General features: G+C 47.1%; 2 protein-coding genes across 3 annotated transcripts; both read right to left on the reverse strand.

Moving 5' to 3' along the window:
- Positions 1-2,053: 2,053 nt before the first annotated feature.
- Positions 2,054-3,648, reverse strand: LOC136521683 (B-box zinc finger protein 20-like). 2 transcript variants are annotated; one of them, XM_066515440.1, is made up of 3 exons: positions 3,219-3,648; positions 2,755-3,135; positions 2,054-2,685 (listed from the first exon to the last, which is right to left on the reverse strand). In XM_066515440.1, exons 1-3 carry the CDS (start codon positions 3,432-3,434, stop codon positions 2,341-2,343), a joined length of 942 nt encoding a protein of 313 aa, XP_066371537.1. In that variant the 5' UTR covers positions 3,435-3,648; the 3' UTR covers positions 2,054-2,340. The 2 variants fall into 2 exon arrangements, with proteins under 2 accessions (XP_066371537.1, XP_066371538.1); XM_066515441.1 differs by having other exon boundaries at positions 2,054-2,652; positions 3,219-3,641.
- Positions 3,649-7,593: 3,945 nt separating this feature from the next.
- LOC136524698 (uncharacterized) lies at positions 7,594-11,474 on the reverse strand. The gene is made up of 3 exons (XM_066517964.1): positions 11,412-11,474; positions 8,533-8,625; positions 7,594-8,460 (listed from the first exon to the last, which is right to left on the reverse strand). Exons 1-3 carry the CDS (start codon positions 11,472-11,474, stop codon positions 7,594-7,596), a joined length of 1,023 nt encoding a protein of 340 aa, XP_066374061.1.
- Between the last annotated feature and the right edge of the window lie 9,133 nt (positions 11,475-20,607).

The following is a 20,607-nucleotide window of genomic DNA, read 5'->3' on the forward strand; positions in this document are numbered from 1 at the left end:
GTCAACAATCCTAAGTTTCAATAATTTTGTAGGAAATAGTATCTATATTTATATCTTCAAATAATTTTATTGTGAAAATGTATTCCATAATTAATCTAGTGATACTTATTAAATTTAGTTTTTTAACTCTTTGAGAAAGTGTGACTTTCATTCTTTTTTGGGATGGAGGGGGTAGATTATTTTGGGCATATTTTTGGTTTGTTGCATTAGCATGTGTCTAGACTTGTGCAATGCACTTTAGTTTTGTTTATTAGTCCCAAAGCTCTTATATATATAGTTTAGCTCTTATATGTGTAGACTTGCATGGTGCTCAAACCAAGTCCAATACAATGTTAACTAGTACGTTAGTTTTCGTCGTGTTAGGCAAGGTATATTTACACATGCTAATGGGGCATACCACAAACAATGAAATATTCTCACCTCTTCCACCGCTCCTAGAACATTGGACGTCTACTCGAACATGCGTGAAGGTGACTACATGTAACACATCGCAAGCAACCAAACACAAACTTACCCAACACAACTTCTCTGTGCAGCCCAACCAAACAATAAGATATTGCGTACGTTTAAATTGTTTTGAATGGTACTGCATAAGATATAACGCGGCTAAAACTAATGCAAAGCGACCAATCATACCTTATTAGATCCAACCATCTATATTCCTGTTTTACGAACTTGACCAACCAAACATCTTACAATCTAGGGGGCATTTACATATTTACCATTATTACGGATGACATTTTACACTGTATCACTAACACATAAGTCACTGACATGGTATTAAAATAATATACCGGGTGGGGAGCAATCCCCCCTAAGACATTAAAAGAAAAAACAACCCAACATTATAGGTGTAAAGGGCCAACCCAACATCCCCCTAAGATTCTATAGTGGCTGTGTAAAGGGCCTATTTGGATTACTTTTGGATTATTAGAATCTGGAGTAATAATTTGGGCTGTTTAGATCCCTAAATTATAGGTGTTGGATTATTGTCCATCCATCTACCCTATTAGTAGATTTGAGATGGATTATAGGATTGCAATAATATGTTGGTGGTATTTTAATCTAACCCATAATATAGAATGTCTGAATCACCTAGACATTATTTTATTTGATTACTACAATCAAATAGACCCTAAATTCTTACAATCATCCAAAGTGGCCTTACTCTGTCAGGACACGTTCTTGCACAAGTTGGAGACCGAGGCAACCTCACTTTGGTATCTCTACACAATCTAACAGTCGTTTGAACCAAACGGCATAGGACGGTGGCATTTCCATTAATGAATGGCCACTTCTTCTACAATATAACAGTTAGCATGTCTGACTTTGCTCTGCCAAGACTAGATATATCAGTTTCACGTATACAGAAGCATGTGAGATTTTTTCCCCAAGACCAGCCATTTGCATTGTGTTCGGAAAGTAATAATAATAATAAGTAAATTGGTGAAAGGTCAAATACAGGTGCAAACAGGTTTTGAGACAAGACACTTCGAAAAAGGGGAGGACATATCCAAACTCCTTAAGGCCTCGTACATTTCGCATGGAATGGCCACCTGCAAAAATTCCAGGCCAAATTTGTATAAGATTCTTCAGTTAGAGTAATTCCTGGGCTGATTGTACTGTAACTGAACGGGCCCTAATTAGTCTCAAACTGCCCCTGATTTGTGTTCAACCAACAAGAAAAGAATCTCGCAATCCAGCTACCTGGGTGTGCTGGCAAATGTATACGATTTGGTTTTCTATTTCTATTCTACGGTTCTACCAGGATAGTATTAGTATGGGAGGGAGCAGTATTCTCATGTCAATCAGGATCAGGTAATGCAGTTGCAGCTATCATATTACTGCTAAAAAATTAGCTCATGCAGCGATCGATCTACCGCCATGTTCGTTTGGACTTGTTTGGCTGATAAGTCATGACTAAAAGTACTGTTGACTAATTTGGTTTGAAAGAAAAATACTATTCGTTGACTGAAAAAATATAGCTTATAAGCCAAACAAGCCCAAACAAACAGGGCGTAAGGCATGCACAATTGTTGACGAGGTTCACATCAAAGTCAACTTGAGATTGGTAATTCAAATCTTTTTGCTACCTCAAAATCAAGGAGGTGGCACACATACATGACACAACAAAAGTTTACAATACGGTAACAACAATATTACCTCATGATCAAACCGTAATATAAACTGCAGCAAACTCAATTAACTGGGATTGAGCACTGCTAGCCAGTAGTGGTAAGTATATATATGCAGTAACAACAGTACAGGGTAAAAAGCCAGCACCAACAAGCTCGCTCATACACACACTGGTCACAGAGGTCACGACTGATACAGTACAGCTCAGAAGCACCAGAAAGTCGGCGCCGGTGCCGGCCGCGCCTTCTTGGGCGGCGGCGGCTGCGGGAACTCCGGCACCGCGAACACGTCGCTGTCGCTGTCGGAGTTCCAGCTCCTCTCCCTCACGCACCCCTGCTGCTGCTTGGCCGCCGTCGGAAGGACCACGACGGAGGCCGGCACCTTGTCGAAGCACAGCGGTCCGCCGCCGGACCACGCGCCTCCGCGCTTCCCCGGCCGTCCGCCGGACACCACGTCGAAGAGGTCGGCGTCCAGGGACGGCACCTGCTCGTGGTCGTCGTCGCTGTAGCCGGCCTTCTGCTTCCAAGAACGAACCACCGCGAGGTCGATCTGTTAGCTAGCGTCATCCGGCTGCGGATAGAATAGAACAGAGCGCGGCGACGATGGCTGGGCACGTACCGATGCCGCTGAGAACGCGGGGTCGTCGAAGAGGAGGTCGTCGACGCGCCAGCCGGGGCAGATGTTGGTGAGGTAGTCGGAGATGCTGCTGCCGCCGCCTACGCCGCCGGACTCAAGAGCCGAGGCCTTGGCCGCGCAGGAGCCCTGCGCGCCGAGGACGGGCACAGCGTCGGGCTCGCAGGCGGCGCCGTTGCCGCGGCCGCAGTCGTCGTCGTCAGGGGAGGGGGGCACCTGGTCGACGAGCGCGGCGGAGAGCTTGGCCCCGACGAGGAGGAAGCGGGTGTGCTTGGCGGTGAGGTCGTTGGCGCTGTGGATGGGGTCGTCGCAGTCGGGGCACAGGATGGCGCGGTCTTCCACGCAGAACACGAGGCCCCTCCGCTCCTGCAAGGCGCACCAACCATGTCAGCAGCAGCAGCAGCTCCGAATCCGATCCTCTCCGTCTCCGACCGAAGCATGCACCGGACCTTGCAGACGTCGCAGAGCGGCGCGGCGGCGTTTGCGGCAGCGTCAGAGTCGTCGTTGCCGGAGGCGGGTTGGAGGAGCGGTATGCGGCGGTGCTTGTGGGCGAGCTTGTTGGCGCGGTGGACGCGGCGGTCGCAGGCGGAGCAGAGCGCGGCCTCGTCGGCGCAGCAGAGCACGGCGGCAGGCGCGGCGCCGCAGACGTCGCAGCGCACCTGCATGGCTAGCCTATCGGAGACCAGCTAGCGCTCAGCCGCTAAGGAGGAGGAGAATCTGGTAGGCACTAAGCTTGCTCTCAAGCTACAGCGTCAAAGGTTGAAAAAAGGAGGCTGGAGAGAGACAGGGGAGAGGACATGGCGGGATGGGTACAGCGAGGAGGAAGCAATAATAAAACAGAGCACGAGGGGTAGTGAGGTTAAATTAAATTATCCGCCATGACAGGGAGAGGCGAGATCTTGTTTGGGAAAGAGAGGGGAGGAGATAAGGGCCAAGCCAAGTTGGCCACCTGGTTTTGTGCTTCTTTGGATTCAATTCACGGCTTACTGCATGGCTCCTCTCTCAAAAGCTAGATTAAGGTCTATTTGATATTTTGAGCTCACGGTCTAACATATCGAAGCCAAAAATTAGCTCTACTCCATTCAAACAGAAAGGCTAACGATCAAACACAACTAGCTAACAAAAGCCAAACTAATAGTTCATTGCTAGAGATGTATGTAAATTTTTACGAGGAATACAAATATACAACGGTTAATAATCAACTATTTTTTAGCTATGACAAACAATTAGTCTTAGTCGGTCCAAACAGACTCTGAGTAATTAGCCATAAATAAGACCTACATAGAATCAACCAGATAGATTTTGCCCAACTTTACTTGATAGCTTTGCTTACTTTATTACATGCATATGCCTGCAAGATATTTGTACTTTTTGCAATGCAAGTGGTTGATGGTTATTGTTGTTGTTCCTTCCAACATTTTTGTAAAAGTTGCGATGAGTTTCTAAAGTCCAATTGGGTATCCATTTAGGTGAAACAAATGATAGCCTCCACTTGGCAATAATCAGCCTGTTCGGGAGGCCGTATCGTATCGTGGATTATTTACTGCTGGCTGGTTTGGTGTGAGAGAAAAACACTGTTTCTGGCTGGAAATTTACGATCGTTTACGAGCAAGCGAACAGGCTGAATATTAGTTCTATTCACATGCATAGGAGGCATATATAAGACTATAAGAGCCATGTACATCTTTGTGTAGTTGGATTATTGTAATTTTTACTATATAGATGTAGTATTGATCCTTGATCTATCTCCTGAGTACAATTTTGACTAGTGTTAAGACATTTTGGCATGAGACAAGGGATCACGACTCCCAACACAAACATGATAGGCCACTTATGGAATCTTAGCATTCACTCAAGAATATGCTAGAGGCTAAGCAACCTCCTACATACGGTCGCCCAATTAGCTTCCTTGATGTGGAACTTGCTGAGTCAAATTGGAGTCTAAGTAAATATGTACACTAATATTATATTAAATAAATAATGATCAAGATTATGAGCAATAAAACACTACCAACAGGAACAAGTATGTCCAAATAACTCTAAATTAACCACCAATAGATATTGTTTGTAGAAAAATGGTACAACATTTGTATTTTATTGAAACTAAATTAGTTATATGTTTTAGAGATGTAAACATATTTTTATATTTTTTTGAAAATACATATGTAGGCAAAACCAATTTTAAAACTAGTTGAGGGCTAAAGTTGTCTAGTTTAGTAGTTAAATGGCCAAAGTAGTTTGATTGTCATTGGACCTTGACGGCCACAATCAGACTCAAAACAATAACTTGATTGTAAAAAATAAACTTCTTCCTTATTCTTCGAGGGTTAAAAGTGAGTTTAGCTATCGTGACCATATACCGGTAATTTTTCAATCTCAAACCTACCAGCAAAGTCTCTCACAAATGTTTATGAGTTAGAACTTTTTTTTTTTGCGAACAAATTTATGAGTTAGAACTTGCATACGTTCATTCATAAAAGTAAGTATGGGTACAAGTATGCAAGCATTTGCATCTATAATAATATGCCCTACATTAGTTGCTATTATTGTGCAAAAGTTACTTCCTCCTTCCTGAAATATAGGGCCTGTTCGGCGGGACTGAAAAATAAGCCAAAATACTGTTCCGGCTGATGGTTGTGAGAGAAAAATACTGTTCTATCTGGACGTAAACAGTATTTCTGTGAGTGAGCTGGCTAGCCAGGCTCAGCCCAGCCAGCTAGCCGAACGAAGCTATAAGGGGCCCAAGTTTGTCCTAAGTCAAACTACGCTAAATTTGACCAAATTTATAAAGAAGAATATCAACATCTATAACTTCAAAGAGGTATATTATAGATATATATTTTATAATGTGTTTAATTAAGCTAATTCGAAGTTCTCTATATTTTTTAATAAACTTAGTCAAAGTTACTACTATAGTTTGACTAAGGATAAACTGAATCATTTATATTTTAGGACAGGACAAAGAGAGTATACCATTGATAGAAGGCTACAACATCATAATAAAAAATATTTCTAACATTTACAAAAAATGAGTAAAATCCCGTTACAGGATATAATCCCATCTACATGCATGCCAATGCCATAGATAAATTTTTTTTAGACGAAAGAAGAATTATATTAGATCAGAGCTGAGTACATCATCACGTTACAAGCACACTGGAATACACTAGTTATCCAGATCATCTAAATTGTACCCACGCTTTGCATAACCCAAAATCTCAACTCTAAACCTGTATGATGATTCAGATAGACGACCGCACAGTCAAACACTTGGTAAAAGCCCTGAGAACATATGCCCAACGAACGACAGCCAACATTCTTGCAGGCGAAGTGGAGAAACATCTTCTTTCTTGTGTCTTCCTTCTTCTTTCTACCGCCAAAGAATAAGAAAGACTGATCTGAAACTTATTCTCTCTAGTCATTCGTTGTGGTCAGATCTAACCACAATAAAACAGAGAAGAGACCGGAGAAAATTATTCCATGACGGTGACATCATCTCCGCCTTGATGTCGCCATCCGGAAAGCCAAGTCTCCATGTCGTCGAGCCGATAAAGTTGCTGACGCTGATGTCGCCCTCATCTTCAACAGAGCCGCCATGGAGAAAACGAATCCACACTGCCCCTCGCCGTCGCCAGAGAGGAGGAGGAGAAGATAAATTCCCAGTACCAAGAAACTTGGCATGAAGAGACTATAACCCTAGATGACTCGATCTACTAGAAAACTTATAAAAAACGATGGATCCCCACTCCCTTTGACCTCCGACGAGATATCGGAGGGAGAAAGGAGAGAGACCAACGGTGGTGGATGCGGAGGCGATGGCGGCGGCGGCGCTGGGACGAGCGACTCGCTAGTCGCGGAAATTTCCCCTTGAGAGGCACTCAAAAAATCTCTCTCCCTGCACTGTACTGCACACACAGTGTGTAAACTGGGCCTAGCAAAGTCAATGCTGCACGCCTCGGATCACGACTTGCTGGCACTATAAACCTCTGTGAGTGGCATGGTCCATGTGACAAAAAAAAATACGCATGTCATGTTCTGGATGTGTACGTACGTACGGGGCCCAATTAATGGACGCGTGGACCACCACTGTACGTGGCACTCTGTGTAGCGTGCTTAATCTGCGTGATGAGCGCGTTAGTTGTTCATCGATCGTTTCATTATTTCTTCTCCCATCGATCTCAAGTCTCAACTGTTGCTAATCCGGCCGGCCGGGCCGGCTTATTATTGTTGCTCCCATTGGTCAACCAAGAGTACTTACCTACAAGTAAGCTAAGTAACAATTAACCAACAAGCACAGCGATGTGGTTGCCATGGCGACGACCTCTTCTTGCTCCTCTTAAACATATGTGTCGACCATGGATCGATCGCCCAGCTACTACTTTTTTTTTTTCGAAAGCGTGCGCTGCACGTGCTTCATTAAGAGAAGAAAGAGTTTTCGTTACACCATGGTTGCACACCACGGCGAGTTGCCATGATATATAAACCACGCACACTAACAAGGATCGCCGGTTTTAACGGCGGTGTTAAACCGTTGTACTAGCCTCGTTTTTTTTTTGCTTCAGCTCCACGAACAGTTCTACCGGTGGAGCTGAAGCGGTTTTGGTAAACCGTTTGGCAAAATGGCTTCCCTGTGAGAGCATGTTTTTAGGGGTCTGGAGGAAGAGCCGGGAGAAGCCACTTTTTTTTTTTTTGCTCCATCTCACCCTAAATCACTGTGAGAGCATGTTTTTAGGGGCTTCACAAGTGAAGCTATTTTACTTTACTCCGTTTGGTAGAAAACGGCTCCAAACGGCTTCTGAAGCCGGTGAAGAAGCCCTGCCACGTTTAAACAAATGTTGCGACCGAAGGAGGTGGGTGCGCGCTGTAACCGCCAGCCATGAAGAACGACGCCAGACACCTGTACCCGGCGCCGATGTAGGCGTCCAGCTCTTCGGTGACCACGGCGAGCACCTGTGTCGTCGTCATGGCAACGTTGCTAAAGGTCCTGTTGTTCCGTTCTTTCCAGATGATCCAGGCGACTAGGAGGACGAGTGAGCCGAAGGCCCGTCTGAAGGTTCCCGGGACTTCGTCGCGTGTCAGCAGCCACCAGTCGGCGAGTGTGGAGTCGTTGCCCGGTGCAAGGTGCTGGTGCCCCGCCGAGGCGAGCAGGCGTGCCCAGACCTCGCGCGTGAACGGGCAAGAGGCCAGCAGGTGGTCGGTCGTCTCGCCATCTTGATCACAGAGCGCGCACGTAGCTTCCGGCTGCAGTCCATGTCGTTTGCGACGGTCCGCTGTCCAGAGGCGGCCATGCAGAGCGAGCCAGAAAAAGAACTTGACCTTTGGCGGCATGGCCGCCCTCCAAACGAACTTGGCGCCTAGCAGAGAAGTCATACCGATGAAAAACGCCCTGTACGCCGACGACGCGGTGTAGGTGCCGCTGGCAGTCCACTTCCAGATGAAGCGGTCGGAGGTGTGCGGTGATAGCTGGAACGTCTCCAGGGTGTCCCAAAGATGGATATACTCGCAGAGTACCGCAGCGGTGGGCGCGCCAGTGATGTCCCTGGTCCATTGCCGGCCGTCGAGGGCGTCCTTGACGGTGCGGTTGCGACGGCGGCATGCTACTGCCCTGAAAAGGTTTGGGGCCGAGCGGCAGATAGGCCCGTTCGGCAGCCAAGAGTCCGTCCAGAAACGGGCCGAGGCGCCGTCGCCGACCTAGACGGACACCGAGGCCCGGAACATATGGTCGACCTTGCGTTCCGGCTTCGACGGCAACAGCGACCAAACCGCGTCCGGCTGGGATCGACGCAGCCACTCCCAGCGAAGCCGCAGAGCAAAGCTGAGCACCCTCAGGTCCGGCAGGCCCAGGCCGCCGAGGTCCTACCAATCAATCTGTATGTAGCTGCAAGCATTATTGAAGTATACTGAACTTTAAGTCGCTTGCATGCTTACCCTTTTGAGGTCACTGGTACCTCAGTTAGTTAGACACTTAAACCTGATGGAATATTGGACATTCGGACCTGATGATTTTTTTTAGCAACACCTGTTTATTAATATCAGACCAGGAAAAATTATCGGGCCAAAAATTTTAGTTCACGCCCACCTGACCGATGTGATGGACCAGGCCAGGTTATTTTATTTCTCTCTTTTTTAAAAGTTATTTTTCGTATAGGTCGGTTTTTTTTTGGGTTAGGTTGAAAATTTTGAGCCCATCTGATGCATTGTTCGGATCGAGTCAAGTTAAGTCAGATTTTTATAGACAGGTCAGGTCGGGATGCCTGTGTCAACGATATTCATCCTTAATCCATCAGTCCGTCGTCGCCCTGTCAGAAAAGATCAAATTTGGTTATCTCTGAATGAAATCCGACAACAGGGAGTAGGAAACGATGGTAAGGGTAAAGGAAAATGCTGATCGCAACCACGAGGCCTGGCTACCAGAACGGCGTTCTGGAAAGGGCCACGCTGAGGCAGGTCCACCATACCCCACCGCCAGGATGGTGGAGGTGATGTTGGGATTATTGCTAGAGATCGTAATGGATTAGTGATTTTTGCGTACAGTCTGGTGTCGATCGGGGACCGATGGTTGCCGCCGAGTCGATCAGACATTCAGGGCCTCTTTGGCACGGCTTATGCCGGCTTCGACTTTATCTATTTTGCGCAAATTGAGGCATTGTAGCGTGAAGCCGTTTTGTAAGCCGGGGTTAAAATGAACTAGAAGCCGGAAAAAACCAGTTTTTCTGGCTTCACCGGCTTTAGCTTCACTGATGAAACCGTTTTAGATGAGCCGTGCCAAAAGGGCCTCGGACTGCTCCAGAGCAGTTTCAGCAATGCATGCAGAGCACCGGGAAGGATACCTCAGAGCATAGCTTCGCTGTCCAAGAAGCCAAAGAGTACGCTCAGAGAAGCAAAAAGAGGATCACAGTACAGAACGAGTTGGTTGGAAACGCACATCGTGTGGCTTGGGCGATGAAGTGACTAGTGAAACCTCGGTAGTCAGGTGTCAGGTCGATCAGATCTGATCAGGTAGCTATTCAGCTCGGATATATGTCGCGCGTACTCCGTACGTCCTGATCGCTTTGGTTGCCGTCGATCAGCTAGCTACCTATATGTGTGTATATGTATCCATCACCTCCATCCAGGAGTACGGTAGGTCAGAAAAAATAGTGTTTCAGATGGAGCACCTTTAATTTTGCCCTCTAGATTCACATGTTCTTTTAAGTAGGAGTTTATGGAGCTAGCTGAGGCTGATGAGTTGTTTGACTTTAAAAAGGTTTGGGAGAGGAGATCTACGCTACGCAGCAGCCATCGGTGACGATTCCGAGGGAGAGTTGTTTTGTTTCCATCTCCACGGTTTTTTTTTTCGCGACCACGTACCGGATCCCGAGAGATCCCACAGTGTAGGTTACAGAACCTAGGTTACAGAACCACAGAAAAAGTGATAAGGAAACCCACAGAAAAAGTGGTAAGGAAACCGAACGACAATAGAACAGCAAGAAAGGCGACAAGGAGAGACCCTCCACCACAAATCTAACTGCAAGGAAAAATACATCAACGCAAGGTTGTAACACCCCTGGTGTTATGAGCTTGCTTAGCACCGAGATTTAGGCACGAAAGGGATTAGCCAAGTAAGTTTTCGGGTTTTAAAAAAATTATAACACATGTGAAATGATAAACAAATTCTATGTGACTCACTTTTGTGGTTGGAAAAAAAATCAAAATAAATAGTGTTAACTAGTGCTCTTGGGAGCTCAAAAATCAAATTTGACGTAAGATAAGCTCTTTTCGTTAAGTCAGCAGACACTTGAACTATTGTTTAAAATACCATTTTTGACGAATTATATTGAGCAAAATAATTAAATGGTGCTTAAATATTTTGCTCCTATGGGTTAGTATAAGGTATGGACTATTGCATGAAATATTTGTCGGTAGCTGTTAATATGGTTTAGGCCTTTTAAAAATTATAACAAAAGTGTTAATGCCTGTTAGTTCGAACTGAAATCCTTAGCTTTTCTAAGTATGGAAGGGTAGTAGACAATGTCATTTTGGCATTTAAATTTTAACTAAAATGTTTAAACACTAGTTTCATGTTTTTGTACTGTTAGTTGCTTCTAAGTAAGCACTTGAGCATGGTGTAGGTCGAAGTTGTGTTGTACGTCGCGTTGCCTCCTTTAAAATTGCTCTAACGTCGTTAAAACGCGTGAAATCATGTTGTGGGCGCTCTGTTCATGAACTGGCGATCAACGCGACGAGCTCATACTGGCATCCATCTATCTCCTTCCCTGGTTGCCCTCTGGTCATGGCGATGGCGTTGCTAGGTCGTTGGCGATGTGGACTTTACGATTGGGAAGTTAGTTGAACCTCAACTGTGATCATTAGTAACTTTTGCTACGCTTTAAAACACATGCATGTCACCTAGGGCAGCCGTTCGGACTGTGTTCGCGGTCACCGCGGGCACAGCGCGGTTGGCGTCGGGATCACGTTGCAACCAAGCCACGGCCGCCGGCCCATGCGTGCGCTAGGCCAATGCCACGCTGCGCCCAGGCCTTGCTTGGCCCGACCCAGCTGACGGTCGTTTGGTCCCACTGCCGCGGCCTGCGTGCGCCAACGTTCAGCCACCGAGCCATGCGCGGGGTCATGGCGCTCGCCCCACCCTTTGTCCTACCTACCACGTCGAACCTCTGGGCATGTGGCATTGCCGCCGCGTCTAGGTCGACGACCCCGGTCACCATGGTGATGAGACGTTGCCCTGTCCCGCCCCGCTAGCCGACGCTGGTGCGACCAACTCGGGTCCGGCCACTCCAATTCAAGTGCGTCGCGCCAGCCCTCCCCGATCTCATCACCTGTGTGCACGTGGTCATACTACAGCTATCGGTCGAAGCCGTCGTCTTAATCCACTCGTGCTCACTCATGTGCCTCTCCACGACATGACCACAGCGGGAGCATCGCGCGCTCTGCCTCTTGATTTGCTTAGCTCGGAGCTTCGCCGTTCAATTCCTTGCACCAGCAAGTGGACCACGGAGTCGACTAGCCAGGTGACCCCTATCGAGGCTTTGCCGTGCCTCGGCATGGACGAATTTAGTGTTTCCGCGGCCGCCGGTCATCATGCCTCCGAAACAGAGCATGACTTGGGGGTAAGGCCCTACCCCTCGGTAGGGGTTCAACTAGTTGTTCCTATGAGCTCACCTTGGTCCCCTCGTGTTGTTGCTCATCTTCGTTCGACCAAGAACGACGCGAGTGAGGACCTGACGCGTCGGTGTCAACCTTGGAGCGCCGCCGATATCACTGCGCGCACGTGGTCGGGCCACCTTGGCACTCCTTTGCCTCAACCGCCACCGCAGCGCGAATCCCGATGAGCTACTGGTGCTTACCTGCTATCTCTACCACCTCGATAGTGCCTTAGGCCACCGAAACACTTGCGTCGCCGCACGGTTCTACCCGTCGTCAAGGCTAGGCTTCGATAGTGCACCATTAAGCTCCCAACCGCCGTCCATCCTTGCGTGTTTAGTCGTAGATGGCGACCGACTCGCTGAATGGGTCCGCGCAGGCCTCTGGTGGCCGGCGTGGATGCCTAGTGCCACCGCTCGCCGCGCCGCCATGCATAGGATGGCCAGGGGTGCGTGCGGAGAAATTTGGAAAAATCTAGGGGGTTAAGTGAATTCGTCAGAGAAAGGAAGAAATAGTATTAGGATCTAGTCGTGGTTCGGGAAAAATACGATGGCTCATTTGCTAAAGTGCCAACGCGGGCTACCCGTCGTGGGCCATCTCACGTGTGGGCCGCGTCCCACGCTGGGCCACCGGGTCTGCTAGGCCGAATGCTTGCCGCCAGTCCTTTTTGTTTTCTAAAGCATTTTCTAATTTAGTTTCTAAGGTAAACTTATAAATTCAATATAAAATTGTGTAGTTAACAAAAAAATATGAAATCAATTTTGTTAGGTTCCTAAAATCATGATCTATCTGTTAGTATATTTTGTTCATATAGTTTTATAATATTTTTAGGAGTTTTCTAATTAATTTAAGATGCTTAATATTATAAGATATAAATTTGTAGGAATTATTGTGATAAATTGGTGATAGTGTTGGCTCTAAAACTTTTACAGTAAATTTCTAACATTATTAGGTGCTCACTGTAATTTTTGTAGCTCTATAATAATTAGTTTTCTAGGGTAGCTAAATGAGCTCTTGTTCGAATATATAAATTTAATCAATAAGAAGCCAAAACACCTAGGAATTGTAGGACTAAAATATTTTTCTAGAGACAAAGCCTTACTTCACAATGTGATACGTAGGCTAGTACGTTAGTCATTAAAGCTAGATCGTTGGCTTATGGAGCGTAATCGTATTTTAGAGTTGCAGTTGCCGTTGATTATTTATGTCTCTGCGTTGCATCCACGTACATCATAATAGGAACAATGATGGATCATGGAGTTGACCGAAGTAGCGGAAAAGATGGTGCCTGATGATTGTGTCGCCATGATGGAATGCTAACTTTTAGTTATATCTTACCCAGGCAAGCCCCGATGCATAACCTCTAATATTCTACACTTTATATTATGCATGTGCATTAAGTTTTAATGAGTTGAATAAAATCAACTTGCATATATATATATATATATATATATATATATATCCTTATCCTATGAGTCATATTAGTATGTCAGGATCGTGTAGATTGCTATACTATAGGATCCGGTAGAAGTCAAGTGATTACTTATCACTCGCGAGAGATATAAAAGATATTATTGTTGTTATTATATTACTATCACATGGAATATATATGGAGGATAATTGAAGACCGGGTGGGACTGTGCTTTAGATTTGGACTTTGTTAGGCAATCGAGCGAGGCTCGGATTGCATTTGTTTCGCCTGTGTCGATTGAGGACCGTCCGTTGCTGTGGATGGTAGTCAGGTCATAGACTTATTATCCTGAGCACATACTTGTTTATAGGAGTGGGAAGGCTCGCTACGCTCTTATCGTGGGTTTCGGCACTTTTCGGACCGACTGATTGAAGGCAGGGAAAGGTGGAGGTCTAAGCACCATGTTGAGATCAGGTCTTAAGTGTGGAAGCTTGGAGTCCAAGTTTGGATGTGGACCTGGACCCCTCGATAGGAGTGGAATGGGTTGGTCTTATTTGTGCCTGGGGTACAAACGGGGCATGTGTTTCGAGGTATCCAGCTGGGATACATTGATTCTCGAATCGCCGTTTCTGTGAGACGGTACGACTTGACTATGGTCTAGCACCGTAGTAAGAACTAAAATATTAAAGATGGTAAAATAGTTCTAATTGCTCACCACCTGCTTGAAAGTAGCCTAGGAGCTTACATAGAATGTATAGTTAATGAACTAATGATGACTGCTAATAAAATTTAATATAAGGACGCACGTTTAGTAATGCTTCCGCAGAGGCAATAACCCACAAGCCAAATAAGCCTTTCATATCCTTAGAGTCTTTTATTTTTCTCTTGTCGGGTAAGTCTTGCTGAGTATAATCGAGTACTCAGGTTTTTATTTCCCCTGTTGCAGATGATCAAAGGATGCTTAGATCTGACCCTTGTATGTGGAAACCTCCTGGTGGGCTCAGAGAGGATTTCTTTCACGCTACGACCGTAGTGTTTATTTATAATCCTCACTAAATGTTTTTATAAAAAAAGATGTAAAATCTGCTAGCATCTCTTGTATAAAAATATCCACTATGTTAATGCTCAACCATGTCATTAAATTAATCTTTGCTTCCTCTGTAACTCTGATAACATTGTTATATTCCACTGTTATAACCAATTGAGGTAATATTCGGTTACTGTAATAAAGTGATGTAAGAAATGGCTTAAGAATGTTGTAAGCTTTACTCTCTCATTTATGTTCCTGGTGAAAAATGTGAATTTTCGAGTTCTCCCTGTGCTCGACGGAACTGTATAATTTAGTGTCCTTTCTTGAGTACTTAACGTCTAATGAAAGATAAGTACTTCTGAGAGGCATTAGATTAGGCGCTTCTGCCATAAAGGCTGCCAACGTAGGAGATGAAGCCGCGATGGTAAAGCATCCACCGAGAAGAGATGAGAGTATGGCGGCAAAGCATCCGCCTAAGACAACGCGGCTGAAGGGGACCGTGACGCCTAAGAGGGGGATGAATTAGGCAACTTAAAATTCTAACTCTAAATTATGGCCTCCTTTTCTAACCCTAGCAAAACCTATGCAATAGATAAACTATCTAAATGTGCAACTACAGTTTTGCTAGTGTATTGCTATCTCTACCACAAAAGGAGTAATGTAATCAATGTAAATGCGGAAGCTAAAGAGCAAGGTAGAGATATGCAAACTCGTATTGACGACTTCGGTATTTTTACCGATGTATCGAGAAGCGCGCAAGCTTCCCCCTAGTCCTCGTTGGAGCCCCTCGCAAGGAATCCCTCGCAAGGGCCAAGCTCCTGGTCAGGTAACTCCGTGGATAGCCTCGGGCCTTCCCCACGCGCAAGTGGGTCTCCGACGTGTCTTCCGACAAGCCTTTCCCAGATGCTCCCCGCCGTCTTTACTATCAAGCTTCTGACCGAAACGTGCGGGCCTTGTTCCCTCTAGTACACGGTGGCGGCCACACCACAAACGCGGTTAGTGTGATCTCGCAAGACTACAAGCCCCTCTAATGTACAACAATGGTGTGCGCAAGCACCAAGTAGTAAGAGGTATACAAACCTCACTAAACATTAGGCTTAAACCTAGAGCAAGCGCATAAGCGGTGGTCTAATTAACCTAAGCACTTCGTAAAACACCTACGCTAATCACCTAATAAAACACTAAGCACTATGCAAGTGGAGATCACTAAAATGGTGTATCAACACCCTTGATATGTTTTCTCAGCTCCACTTAACTCATTTGGCCGGTTGAGGGATCTATTTATAAGCCCTATTGAGAAAATAGCCGTTGGGGACGAAATCTTGCTTTTCTGCTACTGACCAGACGCTGGAGTCGTCCTGATCGGACGCGTCCGATCGTCCCGACCGTTGGAGCCGCGAACAACTAATCGGACGCTACCAGCGTCCGGTCACTTGCCACCGGACGCGTCCGGTCGCAAGTTCGCCGCTCTAGGACCTCTCTGTACTCGATCGGACGCTGCTGTCCTGCGTCTGGTCGGTTTGCCGCCAGCGTCCGGTCACTTGCTGATTGTGTTGTCGGGCTGACGAATAGTGCCATCGGTGTGTCCGGTCGATTCACTTGTTCAGCGTCCGGTTGCTGCTGCTGACTCCTGCTGTTGCCGAGCCACTGATCGGAGCGTCCGGTCACATTCTTCCGGCATCTAGTCACTTCTATGAGCTCGTTTCTTCGTGATCTTGCGTACGGCTTGGTTCCTATCTTCATGCTTGGACTTTGCTTGATATCTTGGGTCTTCTCTTGTGCTCCTAAGGTCTTGCTTGAGGTGTTGATCATCAGATCATTACATCGCCTTTGCCCAAGTCACGTCTTACATCCTATTGAACTACAAAACAATCACTTGCAAATTTATTAGTCCAATTTGGTTGTGTTGGTCATCAAACACCAAAATTCAAAGTAAATGTGCGTAGGGTCCATTTTCCTTACAGCGGCAAAGTATCCGCAAGAGGGGGCGGTCCAACACACACTCAGCAACATCTGCATGAGAGGGGAGCCCAAAGCGACAATGACGGCAAAGTATCCGCCCGAGCGCAAGCGGCAAAGTATCCGCTGCGAAGAACCAAACGACTGCGGCAACACCAATCACCAGGCTGGACAGATCGAAGCGAAGATAAGCTGAAGCACACACAGATACAGCACAACGAGGAGCAACTCCGGCGAGAGTAGCGAAGCGACAACAAAAGTGCCCTAATGAAGCCTCCAAGGAGAGGATGACATCCACACACGCCAACGACTTTGGAAGGAACGCACTAGATGAACTTTCGTCCTAGAGCCGCCGCCAACAGCACACGCAGCGAATAAAACCTTCGACGACGCCACCAAGAAGGTAGATGGCATACGGTTGGCCACCGCCGCCGACCCGATGCAAGACGTCGAGCAGGGTTTTCACCTAGAGAATGTTTGACCGCCGCCGCAATGGCCGCCGCGGGCAGGCTCCAGACATGGCCCCGCCCACTATCCACCGTGTGGGCAAACGCGTGGCCAGCAAGACCGCCAGCCGCAAGCCACCGTCCGACAGGAGCTGGCCATGGCCATGGCCACGGACCGCCTGTGGCCGGCTACCATCCGCCCAGACCTGCCCACCACCGACCGAGGCAGGAAGTCGCTTGCGGGCAGCAGACGCCAGATCTGGCCTTTGGTGGCACGGATTCGGCCAGCCAGCCGCCCTACGTCACCGGAGCCGAAGAGGGTGGAGGGTGTCTGCGGACGGAGCCCTCCTTTTGGGACCGCCGCAGGCCGCCGCCGCCACACGCCGGAGAGCGGCGACAGCCGCCGAAGGGGGAGGCGGGGTGGGGGATGCCCTGCGGCTCCGGCGAGGTCGCCCCCGAGTCGCCCTTCAGGAGCGCTCAGGGAAGAACGGGAGTTACCACCAACCAACTGTGAGAATGGACGTATCTCCACGGTTCGCGTGCAGTCGTTCTCAGCAGTGCTCGCTCTTTCAGCGAAGCCACCTTTGGCTCTTGAATTCCCGATGGATTGGATGGATGGCGTCCCGCCCGCCCGTCCGTCCGTCCGTCCTTGCGCGCATGGGTTTTCCTGGGTGCCATTAACTCCCCGACGTTGATAGAGATCATATACGTACATACTACTAATATATACGAGTATACTTATATAGTAGTACTAGTACATATATACTATACTTACAACTTGACAGCCAGCCTAATAACAGTGTAGCTAGCAGCACATACTTACAGTTACAGCTAGCTTGCTATACTCTAATTCGTTTGCATTAGGTTAGGTAGAGATACGATGAGATCTAGAGCAGCCAGGCATCGATGATGGTGCTATATATATATATACTAGCAGGTAACCCCGCGCAGTAAACGGTAAAGCGCGGGCAACAGTAAACGGTGGGACAAAAAAAAGAGGGTTGGTATTGTTCCTTATCAGGTCGGATATCATTCATCGCGGATCTGTTACTGTTCATCAGCGCACCTGGGTACCCGGTACTGCTGATGTACAGTAATATGAGTCTTGCGGCGCGTTGGGGAAACAGTAATCATGATGTGACACCCCTGAAATTTAAAGTTCTTACTAGCGTGGGCGCCCACGTTTTGCGTGGGAAGAGGTCGGGGGGAGATGAAACGGGTGCGTACTGTTTCAAAATGGGTATGTACTGTTCTTTATTGGGTTTATACTGTTTCTTATCGGGGTTTTATACTGTTGAGCACTGTTCGTCGCGGATCCGGGCCGTACTGCTGATCTACATTGACCTGAGTCGGGAGGCGGGATGAACAGTAAGGTGAACAGAGAAATACCTCACATTTAAAGTTTTATACTAGCAGGTACAGTGACGAAAAAAAAGGAGCGTGGGAAACAGTGAACGCCAAAAAAAAGGGTTGGTACCGTTCCTTTGCGGGTCGGGACTGTTCATCGTGATTCGTTACTGTTTATCTACAGGGGCTGGGTTCGTTTACGCGTTGGATGAACAGTGATTCGCGATGTGCCCCTCAAATTTATAGTCTTTTATAGATATATATGTATAAGGCAGCCTATGTATAATATACTAGCGTGGCTCGCTCAGCTCGCCTCAAAAAGGCGTTGGCATCGGGCGGGCATGCATGGGCAGGTGATGGAGGAACGCACACACAGCCCGCGGCGAACCCACGTGCCTCCGTGCGTGTCGGCAAGTCGATCGATCGACGCGCGGTCGTTCGCTGCCCGCGGGACCAGCGGGCAGCGGTGGTATGCATGCATGTGGGACACTGGAAGTGGGAGAGAGATCGAGGCCAGCCCCGGCCGGCCGGGCGGCGCGCGCGGCGTCGGCGTGTTTCATGGGAGAGGGGCGGCGGGCCGCCGCCCGCGGTCGATGCATGCATGCACGCCGCCATCGCTTTCGTTCCCTCTTTCGTCGCGGGAGACGGAGATCGAATGATCGATGGACTAGCTGCATTATTGGATGGATGATGATCGGGGTCGGGTCGGGGCAATGCATCATGGCCGGGACTCGATCGGGAGTAGTGTCGTTGGCAGGGCTGGTCCTGAGTTTATGTGGACTAGAACGAAACTAAAATTTTGAATCCTTTTATATAAACATGATAATACTACTAAGTACTATTTATATATTGCTAGTATATATATACACATATACGGAATGTTACTATTTATATGAAATAATTTGTATATACATATTAAAATACCTAAAAAATTTCTTCTAACATTCCTCGATGCGAAATCATCAGTGATGATGTCAATATCAATCTCATCCAACAAATGCTTCTCAATGCATAATATTATCAATCCATTTAACCTCTCTTATGACATTGTAGATCTCAAATAGTTCTATAGTAATTTTAGTTTTGAGAAACAATTAGTAAATGCAATTTCAAATAATATCAATACTCTAGCAAAAAAAATCACAAAGATTAAACAATTATACACTACCTTAGGGAGTCAAGTGCCTGACACATTGAATATTTGAATACTCTAGCGTTGGTCGTACATGGTTAGGGATGACAGAGATTCATACGTGATTTGTTGGTTGCTGCTGCCTGCCAGCTGAAAGCATGGCTGCCTGGAATACGTCGTCGCCCTATGCGGATCACCGTGCAGACGTGCTCCGCCGGCGACTCGCTGCCTGGCGGCGTGATAATAGAGACGTGGATACAGACATGCTGTGTTGATTTATCTGCCGTATGTTTACTAGGCTCAAATGTTGATACTAATCTATGTGTATCTGGGGAGGGCCCATCGGCTCCATGGACCTGGGACGGCAGCCCCTCTCGCCCCGCCCCAGGGCCGGGCCTCGTTGGGCGTTGGCCCACGTACGTACTCCTCCATCCATCCCTCGCCGGCTCGCTCGCTGCACATTCCTGGCGTAGCTAGCTAGAGACATCCATCAGGACATGGGCACTAAGGATGGCAACGGGTCGGGTTCGGATCGGGTGGAGTCTCCGTGCATCCAAAACTGAAACCCGAAATCGAAACCCGAATCCGCCCCGAAAACTGATTCGGGTGGAAATCCATCACCAAAACCAAACCCGCGGATATCCGAAACCCGAACGGATACCCGAAACCCGCGGATATATATACACATATTCACATGTATAAACAAGAGGCAACAAATAATAAATATTTTCATGAGTCAACTTTAAATAAATTTAATAATCTAAGTAAACAAATTATTATTAGTATATTATAAAACATGAGTTTTAATTCCAAATGATTTATTTCGGATATCCATTGGATATCTACGGGTGGAAAACCAAACCCGATTGGTTTCGGGGCCCCGAACCCAAAAACCGTGGGTGAAAAACCATCTCCAAACCCAAACCCGCCGAACCCAAAACCCGCGTATATCTGCCGCAAACCCGATCCGTTGCCCTCCTTAATGGGCACCGACCGGCAACGTCTGTACTACCCACAACTACGCGTCCATCCATCACGGCCATACATGCATAATGCCATGTCATGCCATGCTCCGTCGTCTCTAGCTAGACTTGCCGAGAACCTGCGAGACGCATTCGTACGATCGATACGTCGTCGTCCCGCCGGCCAGCTTCATCTATCATACTGTAGGTTTTATTTCCAGCAAATACTTTTTTTATATACTTACACCAAACTAGCTAAACCGCTGCAAAAGCCAAATTAAAGAACTCAAGAAGCCAAACTAAGCCAAACTTGCTAAACAGCAGCTGCGTACGTGTTTGTTTCCGTCCTGGCTTAGAACTTATCAGCGCTTATTAACCATTAAACTGTATTTTTCTCTAACTTGCTTGTG

The sequence above is a fragment of the Miscanthus floridulus genome, chromosome 18 (genome assembly GCF_019320115.1).
Source record: "Miscanthus floridulus cultivar M001 chromosome 18, ASM1932011v1, whole genome shotgun sequence".
In the NCBI taxonomy this organism is placed as follows: Eukaryota; Viridiplantae; Streptophyta; class Magnoliopsida; order Poales; family Poaceae; genus Miscanthus; species Miscanthus floridulus.

Bases quoted from the DNA above. Each gene is read 5' to 3' on its own strand.
- LOC136524698 (XM_066517964.1), bottom strand. From the start codon at position 11,474: ATGGTGACCGGGGTCGTCGACCTAGACGCGGCGGCAATGCCACATGCC. The intron at 8,626-11,411 runs GTAGGTAGGACA...ATTGATTGGTAG, and splicing joins ATGCCCAGAGGTTCGACGTG to GACCTCGGCGGCCTGGGCCT. The intron at 8,461-8,532 runs GTTTGGTCGCTG...GTGTCCGTCTAG, and splicing joins GTCGATCCCAGCCGGACGCG to GTCGGCGACGGCGCCTCGGC.
- LOC136521683 (XM_066515440.1), bottom strand. From the start codon at position 3,434: ATGCAGGTGCGCTGCGACGTCTGCGGCGCCGCGCCTGCCGCCGTGCTC. The intron at 3,136-3,218 runs GTCCGGTGCATG...TGCGCCTTGCAG, and splicing joins CGCTCTGCGACGTCTGCAAG to GAGCGGAGGGGCCTCGTGTT. The intron at 2,686-2,754 runs GTACGTGCCCAG...GCTAGCTAACAG, and splicing joins CCGCGTTCTCAGCGGCATCG to ATCGACCTCGCGGTGGTTCG.